At 54.2% G+C, this 16,072-nt stretch overlaps 2 protein-coding genes and 1 long non-coding RNA gene across 3 annotated transcripts; 2 read left to right on the forward strand and 1 right to left on the reverse strand.

Moving 5' to 3' along the window:
* Nucleotides 1–366: 366 nt before the first annotated feature.
* On the forward strand, nucleotides 367–4,117 carry LOC128938565 (cytochrome P450 4F4-like). Its single transcript, XM_054278881.1, has 12 exons — nucleotides 367–552; nucleotides 844–988; nucleotides 1,374–1,427; nucleotides 1,691–1,818; nucleotides 2,150–2,280; nucleotides 2,495–2,762; nucleotides 3,048–3,114; nucleotides 3,189–3,318; nucleotides 3,388–3,521; nucleotides 3,603–3,667; nucleotides 3,752–3,834; nucleotides 3,934–4,117. Exons 1-12 carry the CDS (start codon nucleotides 367–369, stop codon nucleotides 4,115–4,117), a joined length of 1,575 nt encoding a protein of 524 aa, XP_054134856.1.
* Nucleotides 4,118–4,845: 728 nt separating this feature from the next.
* Nucleotides 4,846–6,521, reverse strand: LOC128938568 (zinc finger protein 239-like). The gene is made up of 2 exons (XM_054278885.1): nucleotides 6,440–6,521; nucleotides 4,846–6,286 (listed from the first exon to the last, which is right to left on the reverse strand). Exons 1-2 carry the CDS (start codon nucleotides 6,459–6,461, stop codon nucleotides 5,277–5,279), a joined length of 1,032 nt encoding a protein of 343 aa, XP_054134860.1. The 5' UTR covers nucleotides 6,462–6,521; the 3' UTR covers nucleotides 4,846–5,276.
* Nucleotides 6,522–8,243: 1,722 nt separating this feature from the next.
* LOC128938578 (uncharacterized) lies at nucleotides 8,244–14,580 on the forward strand. The gene is made up of 3 exons (XR_008483175.1): nucleotides 8,244–8,360; nucleotides 8,921–8,992; nucleotides 14,343–14,580. It is a non-coding gene; the product is annotated as an uncharacterized LOC128938578 (long non-coding RNA).
* The last annotated feature ends 1,492 nt before the right edge of the window (nucleotides 14,581–16,072 follow it).

Consider the following 16,072-nt stretch of genomic DNA (forward strand, 5'->3'; position numbering starts at 1 on the left):
CCGGCCGCCGCCAGCCGCGCCTGAGGGCCCGGGCGGCGGCGGGAAAAGCCTTTCCCGTGGTGCTCCGCGCCACCGCCCGGCCGAGCGGGGACGGCCCTGAGGGGCGGCGCGGGGAGCGACGTAACAGCCTCTCCCAGCGAGAAGGGAGAAAAGGAATCGAAAGGAAAACGCGGCGTGGGGGCGGTGGGAAAGGGAAACGAACAATTACCGCACTCCCCTCTGCACTCCTGCCCGCACCTCCGCCTGCCGCGCCGAAAAATAAAACAGCCCGGCATGCGGATCCGGTGACACCCAGCGCTGCACCACGTGACCCCGCAGGTGACACCGCCCACACCCGACCCTTGCCCTGTCCCCAGGATCGGTTCCATGGCGGTGGCCACGGCGCTAGGTTCCCTGGGTGCGGTCGCCCTGGGCACCTTTGTGGTGGCCGTGCTGCTGCGGTGGCTCTGGGATGCGCTGGTGGCTGTCATCCGATTCCGTGCCACTTGTCGCCAGCTGAACAAGTTCCCCATCCCGCCCTGGCGCAATTGGTTGCTGGGACACACCGGCATGGTGAGAGGACAGGGGGTGACACTTTCGGAGACAGGGGTGGAGGCACCTGCAAAGGAACAATTGGGTGGGGGCACCTGTGAGGGGACCGAAGGAATGGGGTGGTGGCACTTGGGGGGATGGTGAGGACGGTGTGGGGGCACCTGCAAGGGGAAAGTGAGGACAGGGTGTTGGCACCTGCAAGAGGAAAGTGGGGCAGAAACAAGTGTCCCCAAGGCTGGCAGTGTCCTGAGGACACACACGTCCCTGAGCCTATCTGTGCCCCCAATGGCACACGTGTCCTGTTGTCCCCAGGGCCAGAGCACGGAGGAAGGCCTACAGCAGGTGGACACCTTGGTGGCCCAGTACCGTCATGGCTGCCTCTGGTGGGGACTTCCCTGGCTGCCTGTGCTGCGCCTCTTCCACCCCAGCACCCTCCGGCCACTCCTCAGTGCCTCAGGTAGGACATGGGACATCAGACGGGTCCCCAGGGCCACCCATGGGTGTCACCGCACCTGGCACAGAGACCTGGCAGTGCCCAGGCAGTGGCCACCAACCCAAGCCCACAGGTCCCCAGAGATGTCACCATTGGCAGGCCAAATGCCGCCCCCATAGTGGCCACCAACCTGTCCTTGAGGTTCCCCAAGGCCACCCAAATGTGTCACCATGTTCAGCCTCTGGTTGTCCCCCAACCCTCATCCTTTGGTGGCCATGGGTGCTGGGAGAAGGTCCCCACCTGATGGTTAATGGGTGCAGACAGGGTGGGGCCACCCCCAGTGTCCCCACGCAGGGAACCTGATGGCACCCCAGTGAATCCCTGCCCACCCCATCCTTGTATCCTGCAGCTTTCGTGGCCCCCAAGGACAAAATTTTCTACGGCTTCCTCAAGCCCTGGCTGGGTGAGTGGGGGAGGTTAGGATGGGGACAGCACCCAGGGGTGCCCCGTGAATGGAGTTGGGTGTCACAGGGGTGGGGAGAGCACCCCTGGGTGGCCCCCCAGGATGGATCCTGGTGTGTCGCATGGGACAGGGGCGGTGGACGACAGGGACATCATCCTTGGGTGTCCCCAGATGGATCTCTGTGTGTCACAGGGGACAGGGGTGGTGAGGGACAGGGACAACCCCCTGGGTGCCCTCAGCGGACCCCAGTGTCCTCTCCCCAGGAGAGGGGCTGCTGCTGAGTGATGGGCAGCGCTGGGCGCGGCACCGGCGACTCCTGACGCCTGCCTTCCATGGGGATGTGCTCCGGAATTACCTGAGAATCTTCAACCAGAGCACCCGCGTGCTGCTCGTGAGAGATCCCAGATGGGCATGAGTCTCCACCTGCACCCCAAATCCTGAGTGCTGCACCCCAAATTCTGACCTGCATCCCAAACCCTGAGTCCTGCACCCAAAATTCTGTCCTGCACCCACTGCTGCATCCTGAGTCCTGTCCTGTACCCAAATTCTTTACTGTCCCATACCCCAAACTCAAAGCTGCCCCCAAACCTCAACTCCATCCCTCGTTCATCACCACATTCCTGTTCTACACCCTCTCCCCAACTCTTCCCCCTCTCCCACCCCCCAATTTATCCCCTGTCTCCTGTCCCTGATTCCCTCCCCAACCCAGCCCTTCCCCGCAGGCCAAGTGGGCGGCAGCAGCAGAGGCAGCTGGTGGGGGGCCAGTGGAGTTGGAGGTGCTGCAGCCCCTGAGCCTCCTCACCCTGGACACACTCCAGAAGTGCATCTTCAGCCACGAGAGCCACTGCCAGGAGTGAGTGTCGCCTGTCCCCACTGTTCATCCTAGAGTGCCCTGGTGACGCTACCATTGTCCCTGCTGGCCATCCTGGTGGCTGTGCTGGCCCTGCCATAGTCCCTATTGGCCATCCTGTCCAATCACTCTCCCTGTTGATCATTCTAGTGGCCCCAATGGTCCTGCTGTCATCCATGCTGGTGGCCACAGTGTCCCCCCATTGTCCCTGGTACAGGCAGCCCAGTGAGTACATCCAGGCCATCTTGGAGCTGAGCTCGTTGGTGGTCCGGCGCCAATTCCAGCCACTTCTCCACCCCTGGTGGCTCTACAGCCTCTCCTCTGATGGCCGGCGCTTCACCCGTGCCTGTGCCACTGTCCACGCTTTCACTGCTGATGTGGTGCAGCGCCGGCGCCAGGCACTCGCCTGCCTGGGCCACCAGGCCTGGCTGGATGGCCACCGGGGACGCAGCATGGACTTCATCGACCTCCTGCTGCTCACCAAGGTGGGGCTGAGGTGGTGGCCATGGGGACATGGAAGTGGTCAAGAGAGTGGTGGTGGCCATGGAAGGATTGGCCATAGAGGTCAGTAGGATGCTGGTGGCCATGGGGGGCTTGGGCCTAGACTGGTGGCCACAGTGGAACAGTGGTGGCCATGGGCAGCATTGACCATAGAGCTGGTGGCCAGTGGGATTGTGGTGCCATAGGGTGGTGGCCATGGATGGGATTTGGCCCCAGGTGGCCCACAGACTGGTGGCCCCAGTGGCCTGTGGCCCACCTTGCCCCTGCAGGACGAGAATGGCCGCACCCTGTCGGACGAGGACATCGCGGCTGAGGCTGACACCTTCATGTTTGAGGGTGAGCACGAGCTCCCAGGTGCCACTGGGGAGGAGCCACTCTAGTGTCCCCTCACTCACCCAGTGTCCCCACAGGCCATGACACCACGGCCAGTGGCCTGGCATGGCTCTTCTACAACCTGGCCGGCCATCCTGAGCACCAGGAGCGATGCCGCCAGGAGGTCCAGGAGCTCCTGGCTGGCCGGGACACTGCAGACATTGAATGGTGAGATGTCCCCAGGGCCACCCCGGCCATGTGGCTTGGGAGCATGGTGCCACCCCCGCTTGTCCCCAGGGAGGACCTGTCCCAGCTGCCCTTCACCACCATGTGCATCAAGGAGAGCCTGCGGCTGCACCCTCCTGTCACTGCTGTGTCCCGGCGCTGCACCGAGGACATCCCCCTGCGTGATGGCCGTGTCATCCCCAAGGGTATGGCATGGCCAGGGTGTCCCCAGTGTCACCACCCACCCTCATCTGCTGTCCCTAAAGTGGCCATTCCCATCCCACCAGGGGTCATCTGCCTGATGAGCATCTACGGGACCCACCACAACCCAGACCTCTGGCCCGAGCCTGAGGTAGGGCCACCCTCTGAGGTGTCCCTGTCACTATGGTGGTGACAGCTGTGTTCCCTCGGTGTGACTGCATCGGTGTCACCCCAGGTGTTCAATCCTCTGAGGTTCAGTCCGGAGAACAGCAAGGAACGGTCCCCGTCGTCATTCATCCCCTTCTCTGCTGGCCCCAGGTATGTGCTGGAGTGGGGACAGGAGTGTCCCCAAATGTCACCCCTGTCCCTGGCTGGGTTCACAGTGGGGTGACAGTGACAGTGGGGATGTGGTGGCAGGAACTGCATCGGGCAGAGCTTTGCCATGTCTGAGATGAAGGTGGCAGTGGCATTGACACTGTCCCGGTTCGTGCTGCGGAGAGACAATGCGAGGCCGCCCCCGCGCCGCAAGCCCGAGCTGATCCTGCGTGCCGAGGACGGGCTCTGGCTGCTGCTGGAGCCACTGGCGAGAGGGCCTGAGTGACACGGGTCACCAGGACATGGGGACATCCTGTAAAGCGGGTGTCACAGCCAGGGGAGGAGCAGGGAATAAATGGTAGCATGAAAGGGACAGTATCATGGTGGTGGTGGGAATGTGTTGTCCTTGGCCGTGGGACACTCCATTGCATGGACATGTCAACCCATGGACTTGTCCTCTAGGCCACTTGTGTTGCCATCCATGGCCATGTCCCCCATGTCCTCATCCATGGCTATAGAGCCCCATGTCACCATCTCTATCTGTGACACCCCCCCCCCCCCATGCCCTATATCACCATCCACAGCCATGTCCGCACCCATGTCCTTGTCCCTGTCCCCATCCCTGCCATGTCCCCCAATGTCACTATCCATGTCTTAGTTGAATGTCTTTATTTTACCCCAGTGTTTGGGTGAAGGGATGAAGAAAAATGAAGGAAAATCAAAGCCAAAATAAAAGGATTTACGTGTCCATGCTGCTGAGTATCCGTGTCCCCGGGCGGGTAGAAAGGACCTTTTCTAGAGGGATTTCCACTCCACTGTCTTCAAAATCCTGGGTTTTTTGCCCCAGTCCATCACCATTTGCCTGTGGAAGATGCCTGTGGGCCAGAGAGAATTACAATCATGGAATGATTCAGGTTGGAAAAGACTTCCAACACAATCCAGTATTCCTTGATGCCACTCAAAGAAATGATAGGATGCAAAAGGTGAGACTTTTTGGGGTCAAAAGTGAAAAACTCTGCTGTCCCCTATGAAATTCTGATGTCTGTTTGCATCCCAATGGATTTTTCTCTGGCTGCGTCAAAGTGCTCAAGGGGAGCCAGGAAGATGTGGAGACCACCAGCCAGGTGTCTTCCCAACATGGATCACCAGGACCATGGATGACCAAGTCTCTGCACAGTGAGGGTCACTGTGGACCATCCAATGGTGGTCCTCCAATAGCGGATGGAGTTGAAGCAGCACTCAAAGCTCTTCCTGCACACAGGGCACTTGTAGGGCATCCCTTACTGCTGCCTCCCTTGGTGTTGGGTCACGGTAGAGTTCTGGGAGAAGCTCTTCCCACACTTGGGACACTGTCAGGGCCTCTCCCCCGTGTGGATCCGCTGGTGGGTGAGGAGGGTGGAGTTTTTCTTAAAGCCCTTCCTGCAGTCAGGGTAGCAGAAAGGCCTCTATTCTGTGTGAATCTGCTGATGCTTGAGGAGACGGTATCGACTCTGAAACCTCTCCCCACACTCAGAACACTCATAGGGCCTCTCCCCAGTGTGGATCCTCTGGTGGGCAATCAGATTGGAGTTCTGGCTGAAGCATTTCCCACATTCTGAGCACGTGTAGGGGCATTCCCCAGTGTGCATTGTCTGGTGGATGATCAGGTCAGAGCTGTCACGGAAGCCCTTCCCACATTCCCCACACACAAAGGGTCGTATCCCAGTGTGGATCATCTGGTGGCGGTTCAGATGGCTGCTATTCCTGAAGCCTTTCCCACATTCTCCACATTTATAGGGCCGTTCATCAGCATGGATCCTCTGGTGGAGTTTCAGGCTGGAGCTGAACCTGAAGCTCTTCCCACATTCCCCACACTCGTGGGGCCGTTCCCCGGTGTGGATCCGCTGGTGAGCAATCAGGTCGGAGCTGACGTTGAAGCTCTGTCCACACTCCCCACACTCATAGGGTCGTTCCCCGGTGTGAATCCTCTGGTGGACCATCAGGTCAGAGGTGTCTCTGAAGCTCTTCCCACATTTCCCACACTCATAGGGCCTTTCTCCAGTGTGGATCTTCTGGTGGCGGTACAGGTGGGAGCTGATCCTGAAGCTCTTCCCACATTCCCCACACTTGTGGGGCCGTTCCCCGGTACGCATCCTCTGGTGGATGAACAGGTTGTAGCTCCTGCGGAAACTCTTCCCACATTCCAAGCACTGGTGGGGCTTCTTGCCATCATCAAGCTGCTCATTGACCACCACTTTAGAGCTCTGGCCAGATCTCTGGCTGCCTTCCAGGCACAGGCTGGGTCTTTCCACCTCAGAGCATCCTGGGCTGCGTTTGCAGCCCCTCCTCGTGCGGCATCTCCGGGGCTTTTCCTCCCCATTGGCTTCCTGCGCCGTGGAGCTGCTCAAAACGGCCTCTTCCACCAGGTTCTGCCGCGGGCATTTGTCCTCCCTGCTCTCCATGCTCAGCTCCTGCTCTGGGGGAGGAAGGACAAGGACAGGATGGGATTTGCCTCTGTGCCACAGGCAAGGGCAAGGAGATCCCCCCAGGGCTGTGCTGCAGCCGGGGCCGTGCTGGGCTGGGAGATGGAGCAGCACAGAGGGGAAAGGGGCACTGACTTCCTCCTCACCTGCCAGGCTGTCCCAAGGCATCTTCCTCTTCCTTGCAGACTTCTCCTCTATTCAGATAAGGTTTGGAAATGGGAAATCCTGATTTGGGGGAAAAACAAGATGTGAGTGCATTGCCTTCGGAGGTCCCACTGGCCAAGTCCATCTCTAGAAGTCACCGGGTGTCTGGTGGCCAGAAATACCTCCAAAAAGCAAGAAGTCCAGAAACCTCTCCCAGGAGTTTCCTGTTTCCAGTGTCCTCACTTTGGGGTTATGGGGGTCCCTCATCTCAGAGCTGCTGGGGGGCCGTGGGTCCTGGGCATTCTCCCTCCCCTGGGTTCTGCTTACACACGCTGAGGGTCTTTTGGGGGGTCCCAGGGGTGAAATTATGATGCTCGTATCCCCATTTGTCTGAAATAAATTTTGCACCTTTATAACACTGGTTCTGAGAACAAAGAGGGAGGAAGAAGAAGCACGGAATTTGTTTTCAGAACCCCTTTCACTCCTCCACATTCCTGCTCTTCTGTTGTCTGCAGATGGACAGACAGCAGGGCAGAGCCCTCCTTTGCTTTTGGTTAGTTTTAGCTAGCAGAGGAAGAGAAGTTCCCTGGACTGTGGTTTTTGGTTTTCCTTTTCTTTGGACCTGTCTACACCTGCTCTGGACTGAACACCCAGAAGAGCACCAGGTGCTCACACCTGTGCCCCACTGGGGCTGGGCCGCGGCATTTCCAGCACCAGAGAGACTGAGCAAGCCAAACTACAGCCCACGGAGGGATTCTGTGAGTTTGTCATCTCTTTTGGAGCAGCAAGGGGTTGTATTGTTGAATATTGTTTATTTTTGGGGCTGGTGAGTGCTTTGCCTGTTAAAGAAACAGTTTTTCCACTTCTCTCCAAGGAAATCTTTTTCCAGAACCAGATGAGAGAGGGGCCGCTTAAATTTGCTCTTCTAGAGGAAACACCTTTAGAGGTTTTTCTCCCAAAATTGCCCTAAACCAGGAAATTGGCGTGGGCTTTGAAGGTCCCGCTGGCCAAGTCCATTTCTAGAAGTCACTCAGTGTCTGGTGGCCAGAAAAACTTCCAAAACTCAAGAAGGAGACAAAAAAACCTCTCCCAGGCGTTCCCTGTTCCCAGTGTCCTTATTTTGGGGTTTGGGGGTCCCTCTTCTCAGAGCTGCTGGGGGCCCATGGGTCCTGGGCATCCCCCCTCTCCCGGGTCCTGCTCAGGCATGCTGAGGGTCTTTTGGGGATCTCAGGGCTCATCCTCTCCTCATTCGAACGTGGCTCCCAGGTGTTCCAGGGTGCCCTTTCTCCAGCATCCCTGCACTCCAGGCACTCAGCGCTTCCCCTGCTCCCCGACAATACTTTCAGGGTCGGGGAGCCCTGCCCCACTCATCTCCCGGCTCCACCACCCATCCAGCCTGCCGGAGCTCCCCCGGCTCTGCTATCGCCCATCTCCCCACGCCGGGGCTCCCCCCTTTCATCCCCCGGCTCTCCCGGGGATCCCCAAAACCCGTGTCGTGTCGTGTCCCGCCCCGCCGGCACCGGGCGATCGCCACGTGGGCCCCGCAAAATCCCCCCAGGGCCATTTGCGGCTCAGCTCTGCACTCCTGCGAGATCCAAAAATATCTCCTCATCGAATAATACAAAATACCTCTCCCAGCGACACCGAAATATATTTGGGACTCGACTCCGGAATCGGCAGGGCCTAAACCACAGCAAAATCCCCTTCTCCCCGCCAAAAAAACCCTCTCGGAGCTGCCGAGGGAGCGGAGGAGGAGCGGGAGGAAGGGGAGGGAGACGGGAAGGGGAGGAGCAGGAACAGGAGGAGCACGAAGGGGAGCAGGTCGAGCAGGAGCGGCAGCAGTGGAAGGAGCATTGCGGGGTTCCACGGCGAGCCCGCAGCTCGGCTGGGCCCGGCAGCATCGCATTGCCCCGCATCCCGCAGGTGAGCGCCGGGGGGAAGCTCGCCCCGAGTCGATCGCGGCAGCTCCGAGAGGGTTTTTTTTGGCGGGGAGAAGGGGATTTTGCTGTGGTTTAGGCCCTGCCGATTCCGGAGTCGAGTCCCAAATATATTTCGGTGTCGCTGGGAGAGGTATTTTGTATTATTCGATGAGGAGATATTTTTGGATCTCGCAGGAGTGCAGAGCTGAGCCGCAAATGGCCCTGGGGGGATTTTGCGGGGCCCACGTGGCGATCGCCCGGTGCCGGCGGGGCGGGACACGACACGACACGGGTTTTGGGGATCCCCGGGAGAGCCGGGGGATGAAAGGGGGGAGCCCCGGCGTGGGGAGATGGGCGATAGCAGAGCCGGGGGAGCTCCGGCAGGCTGGATGGGTGGTGGAGCCGGGAGATGAGTGGGGCAGGGCTCCCCGACCCTGAAAGTATTGTCGTGGAGCAGGGGAAGCGCTGAGTGCCTGGAGTGCAGGGATGCTGGAGAAAGGGCACCCTGGAACACCTGGGAGCCACGTTTGAATTGATATAAAATTTATACCTTTAATTTTAAAGCAAGCAAGCAAGCAGCGCTGGGTGGCCGGGGAGTCGCTGCTCCACTCATGGCACACACCACTTACGAGTTTGGTAAAGTATATATACTGTTTTTAAACCCACAAAGCATTTTCTAATGTGCTTGGTTAGTCCAAATCAGCAAATAACAATAGGCTAGGATCAGGAATTTCATAATCTTTCCAGGTGGTTGTTGATTCCTATCCTTCTTGTGTTCGTCTGGAGGGAGGCCTTACACTGGTGTCTGCTACATCATTTTGTCAAGTGCATCAAGCTTTTTATTATACATAACTATTTAATTGCTTTGTTGCAATATCTCTTAGCTTTACCCCAACTTCCTCCATTTTATTCTAAGTATCAGTCGTCTTGCTACTTCATCTCTTTTACTCTACTATACTTCTTTGATTTTGATGCTTTATTTGGCTATTTGGTCAGAAAGTTTCACAACTTTTCTTTGTGTCTATTTTGGACACAGCAGATAGAAGCATTTGCTGATTCCATTGCCAATTGATGCAAATCACAGAAACATTTTTCACAATCCTTCCCCTTTATGTTATTGATTCATGTCTTTGTTTCAAATTGAGCTAATACTTTTTGGGTTGCAGTTTTTTGGTTCTGCTTTGCCTTGACTATCATAAGGGAGTGAGTTTCTTCTCCCGTGGTTGTTATTTTAGGGTTTATGGGCTTTGCTGAAATCTGCATTCCCTGGATCACTGAGTATATTAGCCTAATAAAGCATGGAACCATACATGGTATAAACAATAGACCTAATGCAGAACAAAGCAACATGAACCCTCATTTTTCCACCAGGCTCCTTCAAACAAATTATTCCACCAATTGTCAGTTAATATGGAATTCCATTTTTGCACTAGAACACGTGCAACTTGTTTAATTTCGCCTGCCCAATTTGTAATAGCTTCTCCATTATCATCAGTCTCTAAACAGCACTCAGACGTACTAAATTTTCCACAAAATGCCCTTCTTCAGCTAATAAATAATCTAGGACTAGCCTATTCTGATATACTGCCACTCTGGTCTGGGTTAGTTGTCTAGCTACAAGCTTCAGTGCCTCTGATGTTTGATTAGAAGTAATTTCTACAATGGCCTGTAATCTAATGATTTGGTTAAGCATACACATAGGGATTCTATAACCCCAGCTGCCGTCCTGAGCCCAGGAGGCAGGATTGTAGTAATCTGTGATCTGTTGGGAAGTCCATTCTTCATTTTTCCAGGGCTGTTTTCTTCCTATTTCAGTTTGTTTTCTTCTGCGCAGAGTTTCGTAAAGAGGTAGTCCTGAACATTCACCTTTGCTCTTTGGTAGCAAAAAGAATGCAGGTTGTATAATTCAAATTGTACAGGTACCTCTCCATCTCTTTGATATTCATTATATGCCCTTTTACCAGCGATCCAAAATAATCCATTTGAAGCTGTCCAATTTTCAGCCATCTTACCCAGATTTTCCCAATATCCCCTAAGATCTTTTACCTCGTCAAAAGGATTAGCATGTGTTACACTTTTCCAGAAAACAGTACCCTTGGTACAGTTGATAGACCAATAACCTGTTGGTGGTTTCGGCCACCATGTTGTAAAAGTGGAGTTGGTGGTATATATTTTCTTGCAGTGGGTTTGTCCTACGTTTGTAATAAAATTGTTTCCTTTCCTAGAAATACAAATTTGATCTACTACTTTGTGACTCAATGTTTACCTGTCAGGTTGAATTTCATTAAATCTTTGTGTCCTGTTCCATAATATAAACTGATCAGGTCCAACCCCTTCTCCTCTCCATGCCATTGCTCGGTCATTTAGGATCCCCATAAAGCCAACAGTAAGTCACATTTAATTCCTTAACTACTTTTTGCATCAGATCAATACACAAATTTTTTTCCTAACATAGGGAGGTCCCAATCACTGAGTCTTTTCTGTATTTTTTTATACAGGTCACTTCCTGCTCTTGTTCTTTTTTGGTTTGAATTTCCCCTAAATTCTTTGTGACTTTTTTCACTAATTCTTCCTTGAATTTATCTTGTACTCCCCCTTTATCTGAGTATCCCCACATTCCACCTTTGGTAAAACAGAGGAACGGTTCTCCTCGGGGACAAAATTGGTAGTTTCGCGGTGCCCATCTTCCCATTCCTGAATTTGTTGCTACCCAGTAACTCTTTTCTCCTATTGTACAGGTTTCAGGTTTTCCTGGCTCATAACATCGTGCATTAATATGAGTGTTTGGTGCAAATGCTCGGGCTGTGGTCCGGCCATACTTTACATTTTGGTAGCCCTTCAAGTAGGGACTGGTTATCCCATTCTCTGGAAGACTCAGCAGTACCAGAAGGCCCCACAGTTTTATTATCCCTCTTCCTTCTCTGCCTACTAGGGTGCTCCCAGCAGTGAGGGGTATCATCTTCTCGGCAGCAAGGATATTCTTCATGGGTTCTGTATGAGCTTTCCTGGGTTTCGTGCCATTTCTTAAATACTTCCCAGTTCTTTGCTTTGACTGGCTCAGATCCGCAAGGGACTCGATTATGTCTGAGATGCTCAATCTTTTTATTATTTGCCTCACTTGATTGTCCCCCTCTTAATCCGTATTTCCACAACATCCGCCACTCATAAGAATCTAGTTCTAATGTTCCTTCCTCTATTCTCTATTTTTTTTACAATATATTCAGTTAAAATCTGTTCAATGTGTTTACACTCTGGACACAATCCACTTGGAGGATAACCCCTGCGACAATGATAATACCACCTCTCCTTACAATAGTTTCATTCAGTGCTTCCAAAGGATAGCAATTACAATCCTGTTCAGTACAGGTTATTTTATCTCCCAGCATCTCTTGAGAATATGGCATTCTGTATAACGCCTTACATGGGGAGATCCCATGCTCTGAGTTCGGCATTGTTCGAATATTTAACAATGCCAATGGTAAGCACTTAATCCAAGATAGTTTTGTTTCAATCATTAGTTTTGCTAGCTGATGCTTTAGGGCCTGGTTAATTCTTTCTACTCTCCCCAAACTGTGAGGTTGCCAAGGGGTATATTATTCCCAAGAGACCCCTAGAGCTTTCATTACTTCTTTTAACACTTTTGAGGTAAAGTGGGAATCCTGATCCGAATCAATCACTCCAATCACCCCAAATCGTGGAATTATTTCTTCTAAACTAATCTTTGTAACAAAATGTGCTGTTGTTTGTGTCACAGGGTAGATCTCTATCCAATGAGTTAATTGGTCTGCTATTACTAACAAATACTTATCTCTTCCCGCTTTCAGTAATTTGGTAAAATCCAATTGTATCTTTTCAAAAGGCCTATATGCAGTTTTTCTGCCTCCCTGCAGGGTCTGTCTAGATGTCTTCTTGGTAATTTTCTGGCAAATAATGCATCCTTGTGTCTTCTGTTTTGCTATATCAAACATTCTTAGACACCCTAAAAACTTTACCAAGTGGTCACTTAGTGCTCGTGTTCACCAATGAGTTCATTAGTGTAATTGGTGAATTATTCTTGTAACATAACTTTTAGATAGCATTTCTCTACCATCCGGTAAAAGCCACTTATCCTCTTCTAGCTTAGCCCCTAGTTTCTCCATCTCTTGTATTTCCTATGAGATATAGCATTTTTGATACTTTGTATCATCTTCACTTTTATTCAAATTATTTAAGAACACGGCTAAGCATACTGCTGCCCTTTGTGCTTCTGCATCAGCCAAATTATTCCCATGAGTCCGATAATCTGTTCCCCTCTGGTGTCCTCTTATATGGACAACAGCTATCCCTGATGGACCCCTCAAAGCTTCTAATACTCTTACTCTTATGGAAACAATTGGATTACTTATTTCTATCTTAATGGGTCCAATCTTCAGCTTTCCTATTATGGTGCCACACTTTGGGATTAATTCTGTCTTCCTCTTATGACGTTAAGGTACCGCCCCCCCCCCCCCCCCCCCCAGCAGTTAGGGCACCGGAATTTTGGGGTGCTGGTGTGGCCAGGACAGTGGGAGAAGGAGGCAAAAGAAGGTTTTGGGGATGCTGTGGGTGCTGTCACACACCTGGCAACCCCTTAGGGATGTGAGGACACAGCAGGTGGAGGTCTTGGCTTGTTGGGTGTCACAGGAGTTAAATGAGTGCTATGTGGGTATGGGCAGGGGATGTCACCCCTAAATGGCGTTGTCACCACACAAGTGGGGGTTATCACCCCCTAAACAGGAGTTGTTACCACAGAAAGGGGGCTTGTCACCACACAAATGGGGGTTGTCACTGCACAAATGGGGTGGGAAGGAGTGAGAGGGGACCCCAGGTGAGTGGGGTGGGGTCACTCTCATGGGTGGGCACTGAGAGATGATGGTAGGGACAGGTGGCTTGGTGTGGTGGGACGTCTTCGGGTCTCCTGGGTGGTCACCACCATGTCCTGTGGATGGCCACCGCTGTGCTGCCTGGGGGGACACCACGGTTTTTCCTTGATGACCACCACCGTGTCCTCTGTATGGACACAACTCTGTCCCCTAGATGGCCACCACTCTCTCCCCTGGGTGGTGGTCCCTGAGTGGGTGTCCCTAGGTGGCCACCACCATGTCCCCATGGCCAACACTCTTGTGTCCCTTGGACACTGGCCCCCTCATGTCCCCGCCAATGGACACCCTGAGTAGCCGCTTCCCATCTCCTCAGTAACTCCCAGGAGAACCCTCCCACACCCAGGCTGAGGGTCCCTCAGATGTTCTCATGTGTCCCCAAAGACCTATCAATCTCCTTGTCTCCGCATGGACTCTGCCATGTCTCCAAGGACTCACTGAGCCCCTCGTCAGCACGTGGACTCTGACATGTTCCTAAGGGCTTAAGGGACACATGGAGCCCCTTGTCCCACTGCATGTGGGGGCTGGTCCCTACTGGGGCACCCTGTAATTGCTGTGGCTCCTGCTGGGCTCCATGTTCCTGCACCACACCCTAGAGCCATGCTAGAGCTGCTGCACCTGTTCCCATGTCATGAGGGATATGCCGAGCTTCCACCAGGATACCCACAGTTGGGACAACATTGGCTGTCGGGAGCTGGCACCCTCTGAGGGAGCTGGCACCCCCAAGGGAGCTGTCATTGTACCCTGGTGGGCCCTGTCACCACCTGAAGGACCTGTTGCCCTCCAAGGTCCCCATCACTTTCCCCTTGTAATTCCCCACCACTATCCCCCCTACTGTCCCTATCACTGTCCCACCATGGTCCCTATCACTCTGTGGTCCCTTTTGCCCCCCATGGTCCCCATCCCTGTCCCTTTGCAGTCCCCACCACTATGCCCCCATGGTTCCCACCACTGGGTCCCCACTGTCAGGTCCTTGTAGCTTCGTGGTGGGCTTGGATGGGTACCTGTACGAGGGTCGGGGGTGGCACTGGGTCAGTGCCCACACCAAGGACTACAATACCAAGGGCTTCAGCACTAGCATCTTCCAGGACTTCTTGGCCACACTGCCGGACCCCAACACCCTGGTCCTGATGCAGAATGAACTCCAGCCTCTGGCTGCATCCAGCCAGACTTCATCCTGTGTGGCCAGCTCAGCCCCACCAACTGCCCTGGCAACACCCTCTTCCAGGAGATCCAGAGCTGGCCCAGCTTCTAGGGGACACTGGTGTCCACAGGGCTTGGGGTGGGTGTCCCATTGGGGTTGGTGGGAGGAGGTTTGGGGTGATGATGCTGGGACTGACTGAACCCTGTGTTGTCCTCCATGGTCATGTCCCATGCAGTGTCCCGTGCCCTGTGTCCCATGCCATGCTCCACGGTCATTCCCATGTCCCTGTGCTCTCCAGCCATGTTCCATGTCCTGTGTCCTGTGCCGTGCTCCAGGGTCATGTTCCAACCCACAGCATACCCTGTGCCATGTGTCCTGTGCTGTGTCCCACGCTATACTTCACACCATGCCCCATGCCATGCCCCAGGCCCCACACTAAGCTGTGCATGGCTGCCTCTTTCTGTCACTCCTACCATCTCCATCACTGTCCCCATCACTGCTCCCTTCTTGCTGCTGCACCAGCTGATCCCTGGGTTAAAGGGATCAGCTTCCTCCAGGATCGGTGTGGCTTTGCCTGGCCCAGGGTCCCGCTGCTGGCTGTCCTGTGCCCCCCAGGATGGGGGATGACACTGGCACACATCTGCACACACCTGGTATTGGGGCTGGCAGCAGGGCTGGCACCCATCTGGGACTGGGGTGGGGACCGTCCTAGATCAGTGGCATCATGGTACCAGGCCTGGGAAATGAGGCTGGGAACTGGGACTGGGGCTGAGGAGTGGGGCTGGACACTGAAGCTGGGCAGTGGGACTGGCCACCAGTACTGGGCATTGACACTGGGCACTGGACAGTTGGACTGGACAGCAGGGATGGCCACTGAGGCTGGACACTGGCACTGGGCATTAGCACTGGGCACTGAACCAGGAGCAGGATAAACCCCTCTGTCCCTTCTCCTTTGCCCCCCTGAGCTCCCCTTTGCCTACCCAAAGCTTGGCTGCACCAGATACCAGCAGGATTTGGCACCTTTGGGGGATGTTTCCCAGGGAAAGAGGGGTGGTCTGGGCGTACTGTGTGTGCTGACTCTGGTCCCTCCCAGACCGAGATGGGAGGACCTCCTGGGGGGCTGCGAGAAGCCCTAAAAAGAGACTGCCCCCTAACCTCCCAGTTCATCAATCTCAAGGTGGGCACCCCCTGCCCCTGATCCCACCCCCTCCAAGGGCCTCGGGGGTGACACAAGCTGTCTGTGTTCCCTCCTCCAGGGGCTGTTGTGGAAGAGGCTCCTCCGGGAAAGGAAAAGTCGCAGTAGCACCAAAGTTCACAGAATCATAGAACTAACTGGGTTGGAAAAGATGAAAAGACCTTTGGGATCATCAAGTCCAACCTGTAACCCAACACCACCTTATCAACTAAACCCTGGCACTGAGTGCCACATCCAGTCTTTTTTTATACACCTCCAGGTGCGGTGACTCTACCACCCCCCTGGGTACCCTTGCCAATGCCCAATCACTCAGTAAAGAATTTTTTCCTAATGTCCAGCTTAAACTTCCCCTGGCACAGCTTAAGACTGTGTCCTCTCCTTCTGTCAGTGTTTGCCTGGGAGAAGACACCAGCCCCCAGCTGATTACAACCACCTTCCAGGCGGAAGGAGGGGTGGGTGGGTGTCTGGGTTGTCCTGGT

This window comes from Melozone crissalis, unplaced genomic scaffold, assembly GCF_028551555.1.
Source record: "Melozone crissalis strain CALT ecotype California unplaced genomic scaffold, PUWL_Pcris_2 ptg000026l_1, whole genome shotgun sequence".
Lineage (NCBI taxonomy): Eukaryota > Metazoa > Chordata > Aves > Passeriformes > Passerellidae > Melozone > Melozone crissalis.

Excerpts from the sequence above, each read along its gene's own strand:
- LOC128938565 (XM_054278881.1), top strand. The coding sequence starts at position 367 with ATGGCGGTGGCCACGGCGCTAGGTTCCCTGGGTGCGGTCGCCCTGGGC. Across the intron at positions 553-843 it reads TGCTGGGACACACCGGCATG|GGCCAGAGCACGGAGGAAGG; the intron begins GTGAGAGGACAG and ends TGTTGTCCCCAG. Across the intron at positions 3,319-3,387 it reads GACACTGCAGACATTGAATG|GGAGGACCTGTCCCAGCTGC; the intron begins GTGAGATGTCCC and ends GCTTGTCCCCAG.
- LOC128938568 (XM_054278885.1), bottom strand. The coding sequence starts at position 6,461 with ATGCCTTGGGACAGCCTGGCAG. Across the intron at positions 6,287-6,439 it reads GCCTTGGGACAGCCTGGCAG|AGCAGGAGCTGAGCATGGAG; the intron begins GTGAGGAGGAAG and ends TTCCTCCCCCAG.